Source organism: Diorhabda carinulata, chromosome 3 (genome assembly GCF_026250575.1).
Source record: "Diorhabda carinulata isolate Delta chromosome 3, icDioCari1.1, whole genome shotgun sequence".
NCBI lineage: Eukaryota > Metazoa > Arthropoda > Insecta > Coleoptera > Chrysomelidae > Diorhabda > Diorhabda carinulata.
This window is the reverse complement of record NC_079462.1, coordinates 26,701,099-26,720,868: the sequence shown is the minus strand read 5'-3', so window position 1 is coordinate 26,720,868 and position 19,770 is coordinate 26,701,099. Positions and strand designations below refer to the sequence as shown.

At 32.3% G+C, this 19,770-nt stretch overlaps 1 protein-coding gene across 3 annotated transcripts in view; it reads left to right on the top strand.

The window, feature by feature from the left end:
• The window catches only part of LOC130891564 (adenylate cyclase type 2-like), a 39,873-nt gene that overhangs the window by 7,750 nt on the left and 12,353 nt on the right, over positions 1-19,770 (top strand). For all 3 annotated transcript variants that reach the window (XM_057796387.1, XM_057796388.1, XM_057796389.1), the window contains 10 exons: positions 772-936; positions 998-1,138; positions 3,991-4,344; positions 4,548-4,697; positions 6,326-6,444; positions 10,369-10,513; positions 10,570-10,709; positions 12,736-12,885; positions 13,915-14,044; positions 19,200-19,609. In XM_057796387.1, the coding sequence (XP_057652370.1) occupies positions 784-936; positions 998-1,138; positions 3,991-4,344; positions 4,548-4,697; positions 6,326-6,444; positions 10,369-10,513; positions 10,570-10,709; positions 12,736-12,885; positions 13,915-14,044; positions 19,200-19,609 (1,892 nt within the window). In that variant the 5' untranslated portion in view covers positions 772-783. The remainder of the gene's footprint in view (positions 1-771; positions 937-997; positions 1,139-3,990; positions 4,345-4,547; positions 4,698-6,325; positions 6,445-10,368; positions 10,514-10,569; positions 10,710-12,735; positions 12,886-13,914; positions 14,045-19,199; positions 19,610-19,770) is intronic.

The following is a 19,770-nucleotide window of genomic DNA, read 5'->3' as shown; positions in this document are numbered from 1 at the left end:
TAGTTACCAGAAATGAGGAAGATCCACGTAAACTGATATTATTCACTTGACATGTAACATGTACTGCCTGTTTGGCACGAACACTTGCATGTCTGAAAGCATTTTTCATGCATAAAAAGGTGCAAAAATTTGATTCCACAAGTAATAATGTTGAATAAAGATTGTCCAGAGACTTTTGTGGGCACAAAATATAAATACTAGAGTTATTTCATGTCCATATAACTCATTTCAGCTTTATCCAAAATAATATATGTGTATGCGAATGAAACATAATCAGTCTAGTGATCTGGTCAGAGGAAGCTCGTTTTATTATTTGAGAATTTGATTCTAGAGAAATGAAATATTTCAAGCACATCCAAATTGTAATTAATGAGCAGCTGAAGACTTCCACTTCAATTGGAACATCTCTAAAATTTTAAGAGTTACATGTTAAATTTTTTTCTTCAAGCAATTTGCTGATACAAAATTTTTTTATGCACTTCAACTGCTAAGGGTTATTAGCACTTAGCCTTACGTTATTCTACTATAAATAACATACTAAGTTAGTTCAGTTTTATGTCTTTTAGTTATTGTAATGTTCTATGTATTTGCTCTAGAGTTGAAAAATTTTTTTTCACTTCATTCTTGTTACATTTGGGAGGGTTACTTACAAACTTTTGAAAAAAATTAATATTAATATTGAAGAAACCTTCCACTTTGATAACGCCATGGAATCTTCTGCGTATTTTAAGACTTTTCTTTCCATTTTTATCGGTTGTCCATTGATTTCAGGATCTGTTGAATATGGAAGAAACTGATAGCATCGATAACGTCATACTATCCAGGATAAGTTTAAAAGATATATCACTTCTGAGCGAAGACGATTTCGAGGGTCAAATCTTGAAAAAAAGTCCTTTGACACACGATGAAAGAAAGTGGAGATTATCTCATTTGAGGGTATTTTGTAGATTATTTCTAGCTTAGCTATGTAAAATGTGTAGTTTTCCTTTTTTTTCAGAATCAGTTTGAATCATATGAACTACAGGATCTTTTCAAATCTTATACGAAGAAAGTGAACCATGGATATTTATCATTATTTCTTATACTTCAGTGTTTTTTGTGTATTACACATGTGAGTTTTGTAGCCTATAGGAACTATGTAAGTACATTCTATGTCGAATTTGATAAACAACTAAATTAATGATTGCATTACTGCAACTATAAAAAGCCTTTTATCAGCATATTACAACTGAACTAAGATATATAATTATAAAATCAAACAAGATTCCAATGATAAAGGATTCAAAGGCATTAAAGGCAACAATTCCAAAGTTTCTAATATGATTGCTAATATTTTCGTCGATCTAATAATAAACCAGATTTCAGTCATCATTGAAAAATAAAAATTTGTGCCACAATGGCAAGCTGCCGATATAAGGGGGGAAAGAAAAAGCTTCATTTTAAATTCAGCATAGTACAGAGAAATTGCTTTTTGTGAAGATCATTCTCTGAGGTTTTGAATTATACAAAAGTACTCTAGGTCAGTTAGATGAGGTTTCTTTCCAGCCTTAACGAATTCAGATGCTAGATGATATTCATTTGTGAATAAAAACAATGGAGCTAATGAGCCTAAGCATAGTCAGTATTTGTTATATTAGAAAATATGGGCCCTTTATAATATTAAAATCTTATATATTTAGAGGAATCAAAAAAAGTATTATGAAAATAGGGTAATTTTAATTACAGCTGCTATGAAATGAAAATTATGGAAATATTATCATCTTTACTCAAGAAACAAAATATTTGCGAGGTCTTGGTATATTCCAAACAGGTGTGAATACGCATCTAAGGACGTACGCAGACTAAGGCAGTAAGAATGATCTGTCCATTTTGGACGTAATCCGTTTTTTTTCCACTAAGAACATGTTGCAACGAATCGAATAAATGTGAATCCAAGGGTTTCGTTATTGGGCGAGTATGGTGTATGATACTGTACCTCCCACCTTAATGCAGTAATTTTTTAAAATTCGTATTGCACAGTGCAGTATTACATTGTCATATTGCGGAAGAACGATTTTTCTGTTGACAATGTTTGGAAACTATTCGATTAAAGATTGGTTCACTCGATCCAATTGTTCACAATGTAGATTTGTATTAAAAGTTAGTCCAGATTTCAACACCAAGACACGTGTTTTTGATGTGTTAGAGCCTCGCAGTACTTCGTGGTAAATAATTTGGAGAGATTCACTGCCTTTTGCGTTTTGAATTATCATGTAGGACCCATATTTCGTCTCCAGTGAACAAGTGATAAGAAAACGGTTCTGTATGGTGCCGCTCGAGTAGATTATGGGGGTCCCAAACAACTGCTTTATTTATGTTTTCAATCTGCAGGAAATTTTAGAGAACTCATTTCTACATATTGCGTGTTGCACTTTAGGGTTTTCTCAAGAAGTTGCAGTTAAAGGTTTACCATGGTCACTAGATATAATCTCCATCTAACATATGTGAAATATAATGTAGACTAGATAGCTCAATTTTCAAAAATCTTCGCAGACTCTTGTACCGTTGATACACGATTCTGGAATTGCTTGGAACGAGGTGACGCGAGTAGAAATGTACCACATCCCTGTATCGATACCTAGACTACAGAAGTGTATTTAGCTTCAGACTTGTCAAACACATTATCAGTAGTTTTTATTACTGCATATCAATGAGATATAATGTAAATTTTATTCTAGAGTAGTGAGGTACTCAAATTACTAAAAAATTATTTATTCTTTCTGGATGTAAAACTTTTATTAGGTATTATTTATAAACTAGTATTATCTATTCTTTCATATTTCATATGCTTTATACAAAATAATAGAAAAACAATAGCTAATGAATCAACTATATCAGAGAATGATTAAGTACAGTTATTGACTGTTGAGTATAGAAAGATTTAAGTATCTTGGAAACTGTGTGACGTAATTTTTAACAATTTTGGATTCTGATGAATATGTAATATGCTAGAATGGTGTTTCATAGATAGGTAAGTGTCTGGGATCCAAAAAACAATTGAAGAAGTAAAGAAGACTGAGATTCACAGATTCACGGAATTACTTTAAGCACTTAATTATAAAAATAGTTTTATTAGTACGATTTACATTCAATAATCAAGAGAATTTATTTTTAAAGATAAATTGACTCACAAAAACTTTTTTGACATTAAAACAATTTAACAAGATATCAATTTTCCTCTAATCATTCCAATGTGAATGACGTTTGTTGTTAAAACAATATAACAAAGATAATCTTCTAATATATAAAATTCTCGTGTCGCTGTGTTTGTGATTGAACTAATCCGAAACGGCTTGACCGATTTGTGTGCAAATCGGGTAGATCTGAGAATCGAACGTCTATTTTTCATATTACTCTCAATTTTTTACCCTTCTACGATCAACCCCTATATGTCTAGACAGCTATGAAGAGTTTTAATTTGAAATATATTCGTTCCTTTAATAAAGAATATTTTATTAACCTAAATAACTATACCTATACAACAACTAGAAGTTAGTTATTTTTATTGAACTAGAAAAATATTTCATATATATATAATTTATATGACAGAACAACGTTTGCCGGATCAGCTGGTAAGTATATATAAATTCGCCTTCAGTCCTTCATATGTGAGGAAACCTTTTTTTCGTTTGGAACCAGGACATTTAAAAAATTGAGAAGGGATTAATAATGCGGCATATATGTCCGATATAATATATTGTTGTAAGACTTTTTAGATTTTCTGGAAATATAATATTATAATATAAATCAAACAGTATTTCATAACCTCCTTTAGAACCATTAACTAGGAGCATCGAAACTTCCCTTTTTATCAAAATATTGTTTTCGTGCGAAGCAGAAATCTCAATCCTTATCTATTAATAGACTTATTTTACAATGTTTTTCAAATTTACTAGACTCTCAATATTGAAATGGTGATATAAAATGATTAATTTTATTTTATTATTTTAGACGGATTTATCAGAGGTACTACCAGACGTGATACTATATTTGATAATAATAATATTATCGATATCCTGTTTGTTCACGGTAGATCGAATAGCTTCCAAATGGAACAAGTTACATTATGTAGCCTTTATGGCATTTAGTTTAGTATTTTTTGTGAACTTTTTCGTTCCGATCTACCACAGCCCTCACGGGAAATATAGACCTGCCTATACACCTCATCTGATAGTAACTTGTTATCTATTTTTGGGAATTGAGAAGTTGTCTATTGCCTCATTGATGGGTGCTGGAATATCGATATTTCATTTATCCACTTTATATTTTGTTACTTACTCGAATGATGATATGATATGGAGAAAGGTAAGTTAAGATTCGGTTAATATTGCTAAATAAAGTCTAAAAAATCTGAAAATGTATATCATGATATTGTCCTTACTTTTGAGAACCTTGGCATATTTCTATATCATATATTTACCTACTGCATTTTGTTTTTATCAGAATCAATGAAATTAATTTTAATATCCCTAATAAAACGACTGCAATATTTTTTATTTTTATTGTAGATAATATCTGACGCCATATTTACGGCGTTTATGAATTGCCAGGGAATTTACTACAGATTTATGAATGAAATTGTAATAAGGCGAAGTTTTTTGGACCGAAGGGATTGTATTATGTCGACGCATCAATTGAAACACGAAAAAGCACAAGTGGTAAGGAAATAATCAATCACTTTCTCAATCATTGGAATGGGTTTCATTAATTCAAAATAGAATTGATTTAGTCAATCCAATCTACTTTATAATATAAGAACTGTTTTTATATCAGAGAAATCATCACTAAGACTTTTTGAATGTTTTGCTGCTTACCTTTCATAAATTAAAAAAAATGAGATAACTCACGTTGTATCAAAAGTAGGTTACGATCTACCGCAGGCATCTTATATTTTATTCGTTCCAGCCTTTTTGGGCCAAAGGCCAGATTGTGAAGTGATGTAGCCCTGGTCTTTTTCTTACGACGCCGTCTCCATATGGAGGTTGGCGATCCAAATGGTTATTGTCGCACGAGATCCGCAGCTCTGAAAATTTCTGTAGACGTCTGCGCAAGTCTTTCAGCCATGAATTTTGTCTACGGCCTACCGACCGTTTTCCTTAGATCTTCCCTTCTATTATCAGAGGGAGAATCTCATATCGCTCACCTCTCATTTTATGTCCTAGGTACTGCAACTTTCTCTTCTTGATTGTAGAGAGAAGTTCTTTATGTTTACCCATTTGCTGTAGGACCTCTATGTTTGTCTTACATTACATTTATTAAGGTGAACATACCCTCACACGTATTCTAACTATCGTATAATAGCTGAGAGAAATGTTACCTTTAATTGAAGAGTAGACATGTGTTCGGTACTTATAATTTCAGTCCTATTGTGATTAAATTTTGATGTTCTTAGCTTTAAGATCAATAATAAAGATCTGTACTTGCATTTAACGTATTTCATTTTCGATAAAATCTGTTCGCCCATATATGTAGACCCAAAAACAGAGAACACACTTTAAATATGTTTTTGTAGGTTTTTAAATCATTTATCAAAAAGTCACCTCTTTTGGAGCAATCTTGGAACTCTGCTTCGAATGAGTAATCAGGTAAATGGGTTAAACTCTTATCGTAGCTTAGACATATTCCCTAAAACGTAATTTTGGGGAAATATAGCAGTGCTTTGTACAGAAAACAAGAGCTTTCTCCAAAAAGCTATGACTTACCAATATAAGTCACAAATAAGAGGTGTTTCGTCTCACAAGCACACGTTAAAGAGGTTAATATGTGTCGTGAGATGAACAAGGAAGGCCAATTTCTATAAAGATAACTGTCTGTGTATATATACCGTTAAATTCCAAAAACAGCAATAATACTTCACCTTTGCTGAAAGTATGCATTATCCAATAAAGTGAAATAAATTTTCTTTATATGGGCAAGATCCGGCGGTACGGTAGTCTCGCTATTAAATAGTCTCATCTCTTATTATATAGACACGTTGTCACAGGTAAAATTCATTGTGAAAGTATGACAGGAGTCTCATCATACGATATTTATAAAATTGTATATATAAAAGCGTTGTGTAGAACAAGATCTTATTCAATTTGATGAGAATAATTAGATTTATTGAACAGTATATAATATTTATTTTAATGAAGAAATTCCGAATATAACAAGGTATGCCAGCAACCAAACACAACATGTAATTTTCGAAAGTAGTAAAACATTTCTCAAACTCAACTTTATCTGTTGTAATTTCTGTTATAAGTTTATTTGAATAGTTGTTCACTAAATTATCTATCAATTTCAGGATCAACTAATGCAAAGTATTATTCCGGATTACGTTATAAATAAAGTGAAGGAAATATATATAGAAGCAACGAAAGCTTACATTGAGTCTGGAAAATATCTTTCAAATAATCCATTCAAGTGAGTAGAATAATTTTTACCCATTCATAGAATGAATGGAATAGGAGAATGGTCCCAGAAGTACCTAGCCTGATCTAGAGATGGCGGTATTTACTTGAGAAATACCACGGTATTACAAAGTACACAATATATACACCATATGTTTCTAGTTTGAAGACACTACGTTGTTTAGTATTTGTATGGCAGCCATCAATAGTGAACTTTTTCACTGAATTTGTTATGTTGTTATGTGATACAATACTTGAAATGCAGTAACCATTATAAAAGCTGAATTAGATTCCACTCTGGATGAGACTGCTTCTTCGTTATCAACCGTAAAATATTGGGTAGTAGAGTTTAAACGAGGCCCCACGACCTGCGAAGACCAGCATCGCAGTGGTCGACCAAATGAGGTGACTACTCCAGAAATATTGAAAAAAAAAACGCGGTACTGGATGTTCGTCAACTGGAGGTGCGCGAGCTAGCAAACTTAGTAGGCATTTCAAGTGCGGTTAATCGCATATTATCTGAAACTTTGGACATGAGAAAGCTGTGCACAAGATGGGTGCCGCGTTCGCTCACAATGAAACAGCGTCGTGAGATGTTTACATCGAGCGAGTATTACACGAATCTATTGCAACGATTGATCGAAGAGATCAAGCAAAAACAGCCGCATTTGGCTAAGAAGAAAGTGTTGCTTCAATAAGACAATTTACCTGCTCACACATTGGTTATTGCAATGGCAAAAATTAATGAATTAAAGTTTGAATTGCTATATGTATCATGCACCCTATTCACCAGATTTAGCCACTCGGTTTATTTTTTGTTCGAGGACTTGAAACAAATGGCTCGTTCGTCAAAGAAGGGAATTGAACTTATTGAACATCTCTAGAAAAAGTGTATGGAGCTAAAAGTAGGTTTCCTTTGTCGGACCAGATCCTTCTGGGACCATCCCCTTAGATATATTTGTATCGTTCATATATTGCTGATACATATATTTGTACTCTTCCGTGATTTTAATAAGTCTGTTCCAAAATTCAGAGCCTATCTCAATCATTCGTTCTATTTTTTACCTCAAATCATAATTTATTGCGTAAGTTAGTTACTCATAAAAATGAGAAAATTCAGATTAATAAATAAAAATGATAAAAAATGAACGAGTTACTTTTTATGCCTGTGCTTTCTGATAAGTGGTTTAATATGTTCTACTTTTTCTTTCATAGAAAAGGTTACATATCTTTTCCTACACAAACTAGTATAAATTTGAAATTAGGAGCATTTTATATAGATATTTACCAAAATAATTCAATTAATTTTTCTCATACATTGTAGAAGGTTTTGAAAATACATAATCTGACCGAGTAAACGAATTTAACAAAGGATTATGTCAGCTCATCGCATTGGAAGTTGCAATTCAGTAAATCGCATGCGACATTTGAGAATATTTTGAGTTCTCTGATTTGTAATTTGTATCTTAACAACTCATGACGTAACGACTTTCTATAGCAATAGTATCAAAAAGAGTTAACCAATTCTTGATTAACATTCTGCAGTCAACCAAAAATTCACAATTGTTTGTGCGTGAAAGCTAAAAATGTTACCAACGTTGACACTTCTTAGATATCTCCAAAATAAATTTGTCAACTAATGTCAGAGAAAATTCCACAGAATGATAATACTTCCTGCATTTTAAGTGGGGTTGATAGTATATCGACTAACTAGTCTTCAAGATTTTTAAGATTGCCCAAATGGTGATTAAAATTTGCCCTCTAAAACCCTTACTAACATATCATTCATGTTTAACAACAAATTATCAAATCTTTTACATTTTCATTATTTGAAACTATTAACATCGATTGATACAGTTTGAGATATTTTATTATATGCAAAAAATGAATAAGCTCAAGAATTAAAATTAAATATCCATTGATTAATTCGCGGTTACATTTATATAAGAATTCAATATACTCACAAATTGTGAAATAAGTAATAATTGAATTTTTGATCAATTTTAACACATTATGAAATTTCTGTTGAATCTTCATGGCAAACTGGTTCATAACACGAATTTTGCGTTTTCTCCTCTTTTATATACATCCTAATAACAATAATATGATCCTACAATTTTTCGTCCATGGGAATCTGTATCATTCTGGTGTAAATATGTTTTCCCATGGATATGAATTCTTCGCATCACATATCTATATCCACCAATTCCAACATTTGCTGGTTTTAATGGTATAATATGGTATAATGAGTTCAGTACGCCCTGTAAATGTTTTCAAGACAGTTGCTTTTCTTGAATTTTTGAATGAATTATATACATATTTATAGCTTTCTTGTTAGTGTGGTGAACAATTCCATCGACTAGTTCAATAGCCAAAACTGTTTTGGATGTTTCATTAATAATAACTGGTCTCTGTATTTTTATATAGTTCACATATTTGTCGTAGAATATTTAGAATCAAAGTTTGATTTTCAATTGGTGATGTTTTAGATCAAATAGTGTTGTGTGTAACAGTATATATTGCTTCAGACGATTCAACACTTTCAGTTAATTCATCATCATACTTATCTGACTCAACTAGACGGTTTTCTTCCGAACAAATGAATACTATATGAATTATAAAAGCATCATAATATGATTGCGTAATTATTTTTGCACATAGAAATATAGGAAAAACTAATAATACAGTCCCGAGATTTCTGTATGATCTTTCACATAACATAGCAATTCCATCCCATAACTCATCCATATCTTTATTCTTCAACTGTCAATTTGTGAAATAAGCCGGAATTTTTGGAACTATTGGTCATAATCATATTGAACAGAATATTTCGCGAATTATATTTTCGATAGTCGAAAATATGTTTTTAAAAACTTTAGTTTCTCTTGAATGCATTCCAATACATGTCTTGATCATTATAGATCGAATACGTGTCTATTAATCTTTCACATCTGTTAATAAATTTATTTAATGTATTTTATTCCCATCGTAAGATTTTATATTTTCTAATTTTAATTTGAATAATTCCCAATTTACAGTTTTTGGGTTTGCTGTTGTCATTTTTTCGCAATCTGAATTCTCTTTCAAATTTAGATCACAAAATTTATTTAGTAAATTATCTAAATCATTCATATACTTAAATGGATCAAAATTAATAAATTATCTCTTCCTAACTAAGAGTTTGATAAGGATAGATAAAAAAAGGAAACTTGGCACTTACAGCTATCTGAAGTACTGAAGTTCATCGTTCTTAGATCTAGTGCTGCTGTACTGAAGTACGTAGTCGGAACTTTTTCGCACTATGCGTGAAATTCGCGACCGCACTAATCCGAATGACTGTGCCAATTATATTTTTCGATGGCTGAAAATATGTTTTTAAAAACTTTATTTAACTCAGAATTAGAATTGAATTCACAAGCGAATTAACTATAATTTATTGAATGAACTATATATTCAAGAACGATACATCTATTCATTAAAAAGTTGTTTACAAACATTCGTATTTATAATAAAATAATTGCTGACAAAGTGTTTATGATATTTAATCCTATTGTTAATTTTTTCAAAATATTTTGGTCATTATAGCAAAAAGTGTTCACAAAATGTTTAAAAGTTCTCTTTAATTCAAGTTCAATTTGGGATTGACTGACTGAAAATAGTTATGAGTGCTAATAAATTTAGATCAATTTTCTCCCTCTCCAAAACATTAATATTTTTGAAGAAGCATTGTTTCTTAGATAGTCAACTACACGATGCGTAGTCTCTAACGGGATGAGTTATAATATTTAGGCCTCCACGTATAACAATTTGGTTTCAGTCAACTTTTTTCTTATTGTCTTATGTATGTATTATTGTTGTTGCATTGCTATATTAAGTACAAGTGTGCTTTATTGAAACTGAGTATAACACAGAAATGTATTGTCATAATTTGTTGTAGTAATTCTTTATTAGATGAACATGAAAACGTATCAATTTTATTTGCCGATATAGTAAATTATACGGAAATGACCAGTAAATTGAAAATAACGCATTTATTGGAAACTTTAAACGATCTTTTTGGCGTATTTGATGAGTACTCAACCGTAAGTATCACCGTTCAAATATTTCAATTGTGTGTTTCGCTACAACTGTTTTTCAGAAGTTGAAAGTAACACGTATAAAATTTTTGGGAGATTGTTATTATTGTGTAGCGGGACTTCCACCAGATGCCGCTCCAAATTCGGCAGAAGCTTGTGTAGATCTGGGACTCGCTATGATAGACATCATAGCGGCTGTAAGGTAATGTTACCAGCCAGTTAGGTTATGCAGTCTCAAATATTTAAAATATTTCCTTATTAGATAGATTAGTTATGTGACTTAAGTGGAAATAATTAAATTGGTATTTCCGTTCTTCATTGGGTTTTTCTGTATTTTTTGTCTATTTGATCCAATTTCAATTATTTTGAAATAATTGTATAGATAGAAATACAGCTCAATATTAGTTACTTATTTTTTGTTATTTATTTGAATTGTATCAATTTGCGTGCGCCAAGTAAGCTAGTAGAATTCAAATAACAGTTTTGTTCAAGAAAAAAATCATTTCAAAAAGGCCACACAGGTCGTTTTTAGCCGCAACAGCCTGGGAATAAAGAATATTATAATGTAATGCACAAAACATACATTTTTTATTTTTTTTTGTTTCTTACTTTTTTACAAGATGCTGGCTGCAAATTGTAAGCAATTTTTTGTCAATAAAACATTTTTTTATCTTTTGACAGATAAAAAAATAAAACTTAAAAATGTCAAAACTGTAACATCATTGATGTTTTTTAAATAGAAAGCTAGGTTTGTTTTCGTTATTCAATAGAGCTTGTGACATTAGTCAAGACGAGGATAGACCTGATTTACAGTGTTATTGATCATCTGCAGAGTTATACGACACGTTATCCTTCCATTAAGCGATTAAAATTGTTTAGTTGATTAACGTAGAACCGAATTTTTAAATGTCCTCACAGAAAAAAATTAAAGGTAGTCAGATAAAGTGACCTAGTGACATTAAGACCAAAATGTGGTGGTGCACCATATTGCTAAAAACAAATACTGGGATCAAAGTTTTTACTATTATTTGGATACGGAAATTCAGCATTTAGGTCCGGAAGCATTGCCATACATAGGATGTTCCAAATAAAGTTCAGCTGTTTAATTTCCGAGAAATTGATAAGGATCAATAAATCTTCTCCCAACGATTCCTACCCGAACAATAATTTGAAGGTCCTTTGTGGGGATATTCATGAGCCCAGTAACGAATATTTTACTGTATCATTTAAACAATACGTTGCGTCGAGTGAATATTTATACTATTAAGACAATTTGAATTTTAATCAAAATGCCTCATGAAGATTTCAAAATATCCAAACGCCTGTTTAAATCGTGAACAAGTTGAACTTTGTATGGGTGCAGGTATTCTTTCTTCAAAAATTTGACTACCAAAGACTGACAAAAATTTAGAAGTAAGGACATTTCTATTGAAGTTGCGTGACGATTGTCTTGACGGCAAAATACCCAACTTTACATCGTCGATTATTCCTGGTCTTCCATTTCAGCCATGGTTAATTGGAGGTCGTTTAAGATGTGTTTCGTTAAATAAAACACTTGTTTTCTCATGACTTCGTTGTAACCTATCAATTTTCTATCATTTATAAGAGCCATATTTAATAAAAAATTGGTAAGACGCGATAGCGAGACTGCTAGAACAATTGAAGAAATTGATAGAAACAGATGTTCTTATAAGGTTACTTTGAGTTATAATTCTCTTAATTTTTGGTTTTTCTTTCCATAAATTCAAAATCCACTTCTAATTATCACAGTTATTTCCCAAATAACGTGTGTTGGTATTTTTTTTAAAACGTTCTACGTTTTACAAATTTTGTGCATTACTTTATTATAGCTCTGTATATTGTATATCAATCATCAACAAAATATTTTCATTAATATTCCTATCATTCATTCGGCTTTTCCGTATTTTTATGTGTAGATAATCCAATTTCAATATTATTTTTCAAATCAATAGCTCCAACTTAAAATATTTTGTTGACCTACTTTCTACTTTCCCAAACTCATTAAAAAATTATTTTATTTATCTTATACATTGTATACACATCATTGTTGGTTAGCAATCTGATGTTTAGGACTCAGAAACTACTAAAAAATATATTGATCCTTTCATAAAGTTTCAACATTTCCAACGTAAGCGCGTTCTCTAAAAATATCTTTATTGACAAAAAAAATATTGAATTTATATCTCAAACATCAATTCTTATTTCAGGAAAAAAAGAAATCTTAATATCAACATGAGGATTGGAGTCCACAGTGGAAGAATAATAAGTGGAATTATAGGTTCGGTGAAATATCAATTTGATATTTGGTCAAAGGACGTCGATATTGCAAACAAAATGGAAAGCGAAGGACAGGCAGGGTAAAAACTGAGTTAACATTTCACAAAAATATCGGTAATGACAGGCGTTCTGAAATTCTCTATTCACAAGACACATTATATTTGACACGTGTAACGAGAGACTCGAGAAAAGTTATTTGTATAAGAAAATGACCGCTTTTGTTTATCTACTTTTATCTTTACGTAATACATACAGATTATATACTGTGTACTTGTACTAACTAGTCGGGAATAAAATGAGGAAAACTAGAAGTGGACGGCAGTAGAAATAAATAAAAAAAGACTTTGTATGGTGGTCTTTTAAACAATAATCAAGGGCAAAAATAACAAACACAATCCACAGAGTGTGACATTCTTGAATAAAAAGGCAAACTAAAAAAATAGAAAGGTATCATAAGGTTGCTGGCCGAATCATGAAAATATAACGCAAACATTTTACTTGCTAAGATAGATTATTCCTCTGAGCTGTTAGATTCATAAAACCGTCTGTGAAATTCAAGTGGAAAGTGGGAGGTATTTTATTGTTTCGTTATCAGAAAACATACCAAGATGTGACGATACTAGACCAGAAAACTTTGGAAAATACATGGGAAATGATGAGGTAGAGGAAATTTACTAAACAGAATATTTATGTAAATATTGAAAGTAGGAGAATAAGAGAGGAAGAATTTAATAATCGGGTTTAACGTTTTCTGTAATAAGGATCATACCATCAGCATATGCGCCCTTAGATATTTTCACTACTTTCAGATTGGGTTAGGTCTTATATCCAACGCATACTTTCTTTGAGCTGGTTGAGCTATAAGATAAGAAAATGATTGGTACAAACCACCACCTGCCGTTACTTCTGTAGTTAGAAGAATCTCTGATATTATATTTTAAAATATTACATGGTTGACATTTCGTTTATAGGTTAGGTACAAATTTTCAATTGTAATTTAACTTATATTTCTCTCATTTCCAAACTTGCCCATATTTTGGCTCTCGATACTTTTCCAAAAGCTATCTGTATAATAATGAATATTGATTTATTATTTATTTTGTTTATAGGATGGTTCATATAACAAATAAAACTAAGGATCTCTTGAAGAAAAATTATTTGATTGAGCCAACGAATAAAGGTGAAACTGTAGCACAATTCAAGAATAGTGGGCTCCAAACTTTTTTAATCAGACCATTTGTGAGTAGACAACTGTATTCTTACATACATATATAACCAAGAGTCCCAAATAATATTTTATTCTATAAATCTTCAAAAAATGATAAATTTCATGATATTTTGGTATGTTTCAATTAAAAAAAGAGTGTTTATCAGCGTTTATTGCGTTGGCAGTGTTGAATGGAACTTAGTATAGAACAAATTATTATTGAATACATTGTTCAACGATCGCCAGGGATTATAAGTATGTTTTAAACCTTCTTCTTTCAATACCATTTTCTCGTGGTATTAAAATAAAAATTACAATAAGTGATTTTTCTAACAAAAATTTGATATCTCATCGGCTCATCCCTAGTAAGAATGATTCTTCTAACTCTGTGCGTGTGTGAGAGAAGGAGAAGAGATGGGCTATTGGCCACAGACATTTTTTCAACTAATAGATGTGCACGATTTAAATAACTATTCTTTTTTCCTTGATGTAGTTTATTATAGTATCTAAAATAGCTTCATCTGAGCATGCCAGTAGAGAGCTAATATTTATTGAAAGAGGAAAGTTACGATCAATCAAAGAAATGTATGGATTAGATATAGCTTCTTCATTTTTCTTGCACTCCAGACAAATATTATTGGTATCACATATCGATACGTTGTCGCAACTGCAGAATTGTGACTTTAAAATACCCAATTTCTGAAGGTGCACCGGAAAACAACAATGATTTAACTTTAGTCGCGTTATTATTGCTGTGTATTTTTTACTATAATTGAAATTTGTTATATGTGCAATGCTATTTGTTAGATTTGGATGAAGCTGAAAATAAAGATTTTCTGATGTTTTGCTTATGTTATTGTAAGCTTCTCTCCATCTGATTCTAATAGATTTCTTATGTTTGCTAATTACGAGGCATATTTTTTAAGTAAGTACCGTTTTGGAATTGAGAAAAGAAGTGCAAAGATATCGCAATAATTTTATTTTCTCATGAAAGCCTGTACCTTAATCTACTTTTCTACATAATTTCCGTGAATATTGAGGTACTTGTCATAACGTGGCACCAGTTTTTGAATACCTTCCTCTTAAAATTCTGTCGCCTGACTTGTTAACCACTGTATCACAACTTTTTTGACTTCGTTATCGTCTTGAAGACGATGACCGTGTTTCTTCAAGTGCAGGAACAAATGGTAGTCGCTGGGCGCCATATCAGACTGTAGGGAGGATGATTTAGAGTTTCCCATTGAAAAGATTTGATGAGATCTTTGGTCTGATTATCCATATGTGGACGGGCCCTTACTCAACTTGCCACGTCTTTTGTTCTGGATTGCACGACGCAGATTGTTCAATGTCTCACAATAAGACGCTGCATTGATTGTCTCCTTACGAGGCCGAAACTCCACTAGCAATATTTCTTTTCTGTCTTAAAAAACTGTGCACATGATTTTCCGGGCAGTAATTGTTTGCTTAAACTTCACTTTTTTGAGTGATGATGAATGTCGCCATTCCATGCATTGTTGTTTCGATTCTGGTGTGACGTAGGCCACCCATGTTTCGTCACCAGTAACAATTTGGTCTAAAAAATCTTCACCTTCATTGTGGTACCGCCCAAGGAAAGTCAAAACACTGCCTAAACGTGGGGTTTTGTGCAAATGCGTCAATATTTTTGGAACCCAACGTGAACACAATTTCCGGTATTTCAAGTTCTCGGTCACAATGGGATACAAAACACTACGAGAATATTGAGGAAAGTAGTCGCACAATGATGAAATTGTAAAGCGTCTGTTTTCACATACTTTTCGTCCCTTTCTGCACCAAATCTTCATTAACGACCGAAGGATGCCCACTCCGTTCTTCATCATGCGCATTTGTGCGGTCATCTTCAAATGCTCTCACCCATTTCCTTACTATTCCATTACTCATGATGTTTTGTCCGTAAACTTCACAGATCTCACGATAAATATCGATCGGTTTTACGCCTTTAGCACTAAGAAATCGTATAACAGCCCGTACTTCACAATCGGCGGGACTCACGATTGTCGGAAGCATCTTAAACATTCAGTTAACAACGTACACAATGAAGAATCAGACTTTCATGGCGTCAGTGCGTAGACAAGAGATTTAGATAATCAACGCGCTAGTGCGGAACGCCGACCTTGGGGTTGCGGCGGCGGAATCACAAAACGGTACTTACTCAAAAATATGTCTCGTACATCAGCATGGCAGAAGAAGTTTAAGTGCTCTTCTAATTTGCAAGCTTCTTTTGCCTCGTGATCTAACATCTCGTTACCCATAATGCCGCTATGACCTTTAACCCATATAAGAATAATTGTTCTTGTTGTTTATCTATTATATTTCGAAGATAAGTTCCTGATTATAAATGTTTGATGGAGACGCTTCGATAGCTTGTATAACTGATTTTGAATCTGTCATTATAGCAGTAGTTTGAACTGGATTGTGTAGACACCATACTAAGCATTGTTTCATTGCTAACGCCTCGGCGGAGTAAACTGGATAAAAATTTGCTATTCTAAATTTTTTAACATGATTAATATTTGAGATAAACATGTTCGACCTCATATATCATTTTCTGCTGAACCATTAAGCGTAATAATAGGGTGCTATAAGATATTTAATTGTCTATATATTGCGTTCCTGATATGTTCTATGCAGATCAAAACTGATAACCCAGTAGGCCACGCTATTCTGCCAATACCGTGAAGCTAATATTTTTGTCAATACACGTGTACAGTGAGGACGTGCTTTGTCTTCAGTTAAAACGACATGTTCACCAATAGCAAAATAATAAGTTCAATAATCATGTCTCTATATATCTGAGCGATCGTTGGGGTATTGATTAAGTACGGATATTAAAGCAAACGTTGAAAGAATCTTCAACAAAAGTAGTAATCGGTTCATTGAATTGTTCATTATACTTCTGGTCATCGTTCCTTCAAATCAAGATTCGTCTATCGCAGTTACTCGTAACCAATTTCTCCATTCGTTGGAGGTTCAATTGCAGTGTTCCTCAGTCCATTGCCATCATAATAAACTATGCTGTCTAGTTAGCTATGAATACGTAACCTTTTTAGGATAGTTTGAAATTATTGTACCATTGGTATTACGCAAGGCCTCAAGTCTACAGCTTGAGTTGTGTTGCGTTGTCGCCCTCTAGCATGAGGCTGCACCATTCGTCACAAAGCGATTGCACGCGAGTCTTATTACACTGGTGAGCGGGCTCTAAACGTCATTGATGCATTCTTTATAATTGAAATTGAAACATCAAGTACCTTTTGAAATATTTGTATCAAAACTAAGTCAATAAAAAACGTACCATCAGTGTTTAGTTTTCAGTTTGTATGTAATGAAAACAACCGAAAACGTACACAACAATTAACTTTGCTCACCATTGTGTAAATCTGCCAATATTCTCTCATATATTCAAATTTTTAATCCCATATATCTCGAGATATGAAATTATTTTGTAGACTTTCTATTGAGCAGTGTAGAAAGATATATTTTGGTTAGGTAAAATGGGGGAATAAGAGAAATAGATAATTGAATGAAGATTTTATTAATATAATGGAATCACTAATATGGTTTGCAATCTAAAATATCGTATTATCTTCCATTATCCAACTCTGACTGGTTTGTTTTCCAATATTCATTATTAATTAATAATGGGAATAATGGAAATTCCCCCATCTTATCCATAAGTATTTCAAAACATTTGTTTCCTTTACATGATATTTTTCACAAATTACCAGGTTTTTCATTCTTCCGTAGTGCTCATATTTTTTCAATGGGGCTCGAACTCTGGATAGTATGAAGGTAATGGAGTGTCGAAATATAATGTTCCGTTAAAAGCTTGTTAACAATATATCTCTTTAAATTGGCTCATGAATTTTATTTCAGCATATTATTAAGTTTTAAAAGCATAGGCTTTATAAAAAACATGTTGAAACGTTAGCTATTACTGTTTGGCCCATTTTTTCAATTGGGAGGATATGTTAGTATATGTTTAAGTAGCTGGCCCAATAAAAACTAACACAAAAATTTTGGTAAAAAATATATTTATTTCTCAGCGTAATTTCCATTTAGCTCTATACACTTTTCCCAGCCATGTTGAATAGATTCGATACCCTTTTTATAGCGAGAATAGTCACGCTCCTCAAAATAGCCATTAACTGCCGACAACACCTCTTCATTGCTGGAAAATCTTTTACCTCTAAATCGTTTTTTCAAGTCTAGAAACAAAAAATAATCTGAGAGGGCCAAATTTGGTGAATATGATGCCTGTGGTAGCAATTCCAACTTCAATTAATTAATTTTGTCCATTGCAAAACAGATGTGTGATTTGGTGCGTGGTCTTGATGAAACAACACTTTCTTCTTAGCCAAATGCGGCTGTTTTTGCTCGATTTCTTCACTCAAACGTTATAATAAGTTTGCATAATATTCGCCATTGATAGTTTTTTCTTTTTCAAGATAGTCAATGAGAATTATCCCACGCGCATTCCAAAAAACCGACGCTATGACTGCACCTTCAGATGGAACGAACTTTGCCTTCTTTCTCCTTCTCTCTTCTCAGTCCATTTTTTCGATTATTCTTCTATTTCGAGTGTGAAGTGATAGACCTACGCTTCAACCATGGTTTTGCAAAAATTCTGCATTATTTCTGTGAAACTTTGCCAAACCCTCGATGATAATAAAAGATGTACTACACTTTTGAAATGCCTACTATCTCTGCTAGCTCACGCACTTTACCGTTTCGTGGATTTTCTTCAACATTTCTGGAATCGTCATCTCATTTAGTCGACCATTGCGATGCTGGTTTCGCAGGTCATACGGCTTCGTTTGAACCTTTACTGTTGATAACGACGAAGCAATCTCACCCAGAGTAGAATCTAATTCAGCTTATATATGATATGTTCACTATTGATAGCTGCCAAGCAAATACTCAACAACGTTTCGTCTTCAAACTTGAAACATTTGCTGTATAGATTGTGTACCTTCTAATACAGTGGTATTTTTAAGCAAATATTACAAATCTCTAGGTTAGGCCAGGTACTTCTGGGATTATCCTCGTATATATATATATATATATATATATATATATATATATATATATATTTCCCAGAAGTTCTATCGGATCCTTAAAAGTTCTTTGGATTAACTCTAACTTTCGTAGATAGAAAATAACCAGCTGTCGAGTCCAACGACAGAAAGCGCACCCAGTAGTCCAATAGGGAGACCGTTTAGTTTCACAAAACAAAGATCTATACCGAACAACTTACCTCTATTATCCATGCTTCAAAGGCAACCGTCTGTAATTGAAGAAGAAAACGACGCAAAAACTATATCTTTTGTGGAAGATCACAACCGACATCGAAATAGCGACGATAGACTGTATAGGAAGAGTAGAAACAATAGTAATAACTATTATCAATTGAGAGCAAGTGAAAGTAGAAGGACTACTGGTTCATGGAAAAGAAGAACAGCGTTTATGAATAACAATATCAAAAGATATTCTGAGAGAACTGTATTAGTCAATAAGGAAATGGAAGATGCTATCAAAAAAATTTCATTTTCTAAATATAAGTAAGTATATGTAGTATAATTGACGGTTTTGATCTATTTTCAGACGAGAGACTCAAATACACATACATGTTTATTGAGTTGTTTTGTTATGAGGTACAGGATGCTTACTAATTCCATTATTTCTAATACAAATAACGTTGGAATTAATTCACAAAAGAGTT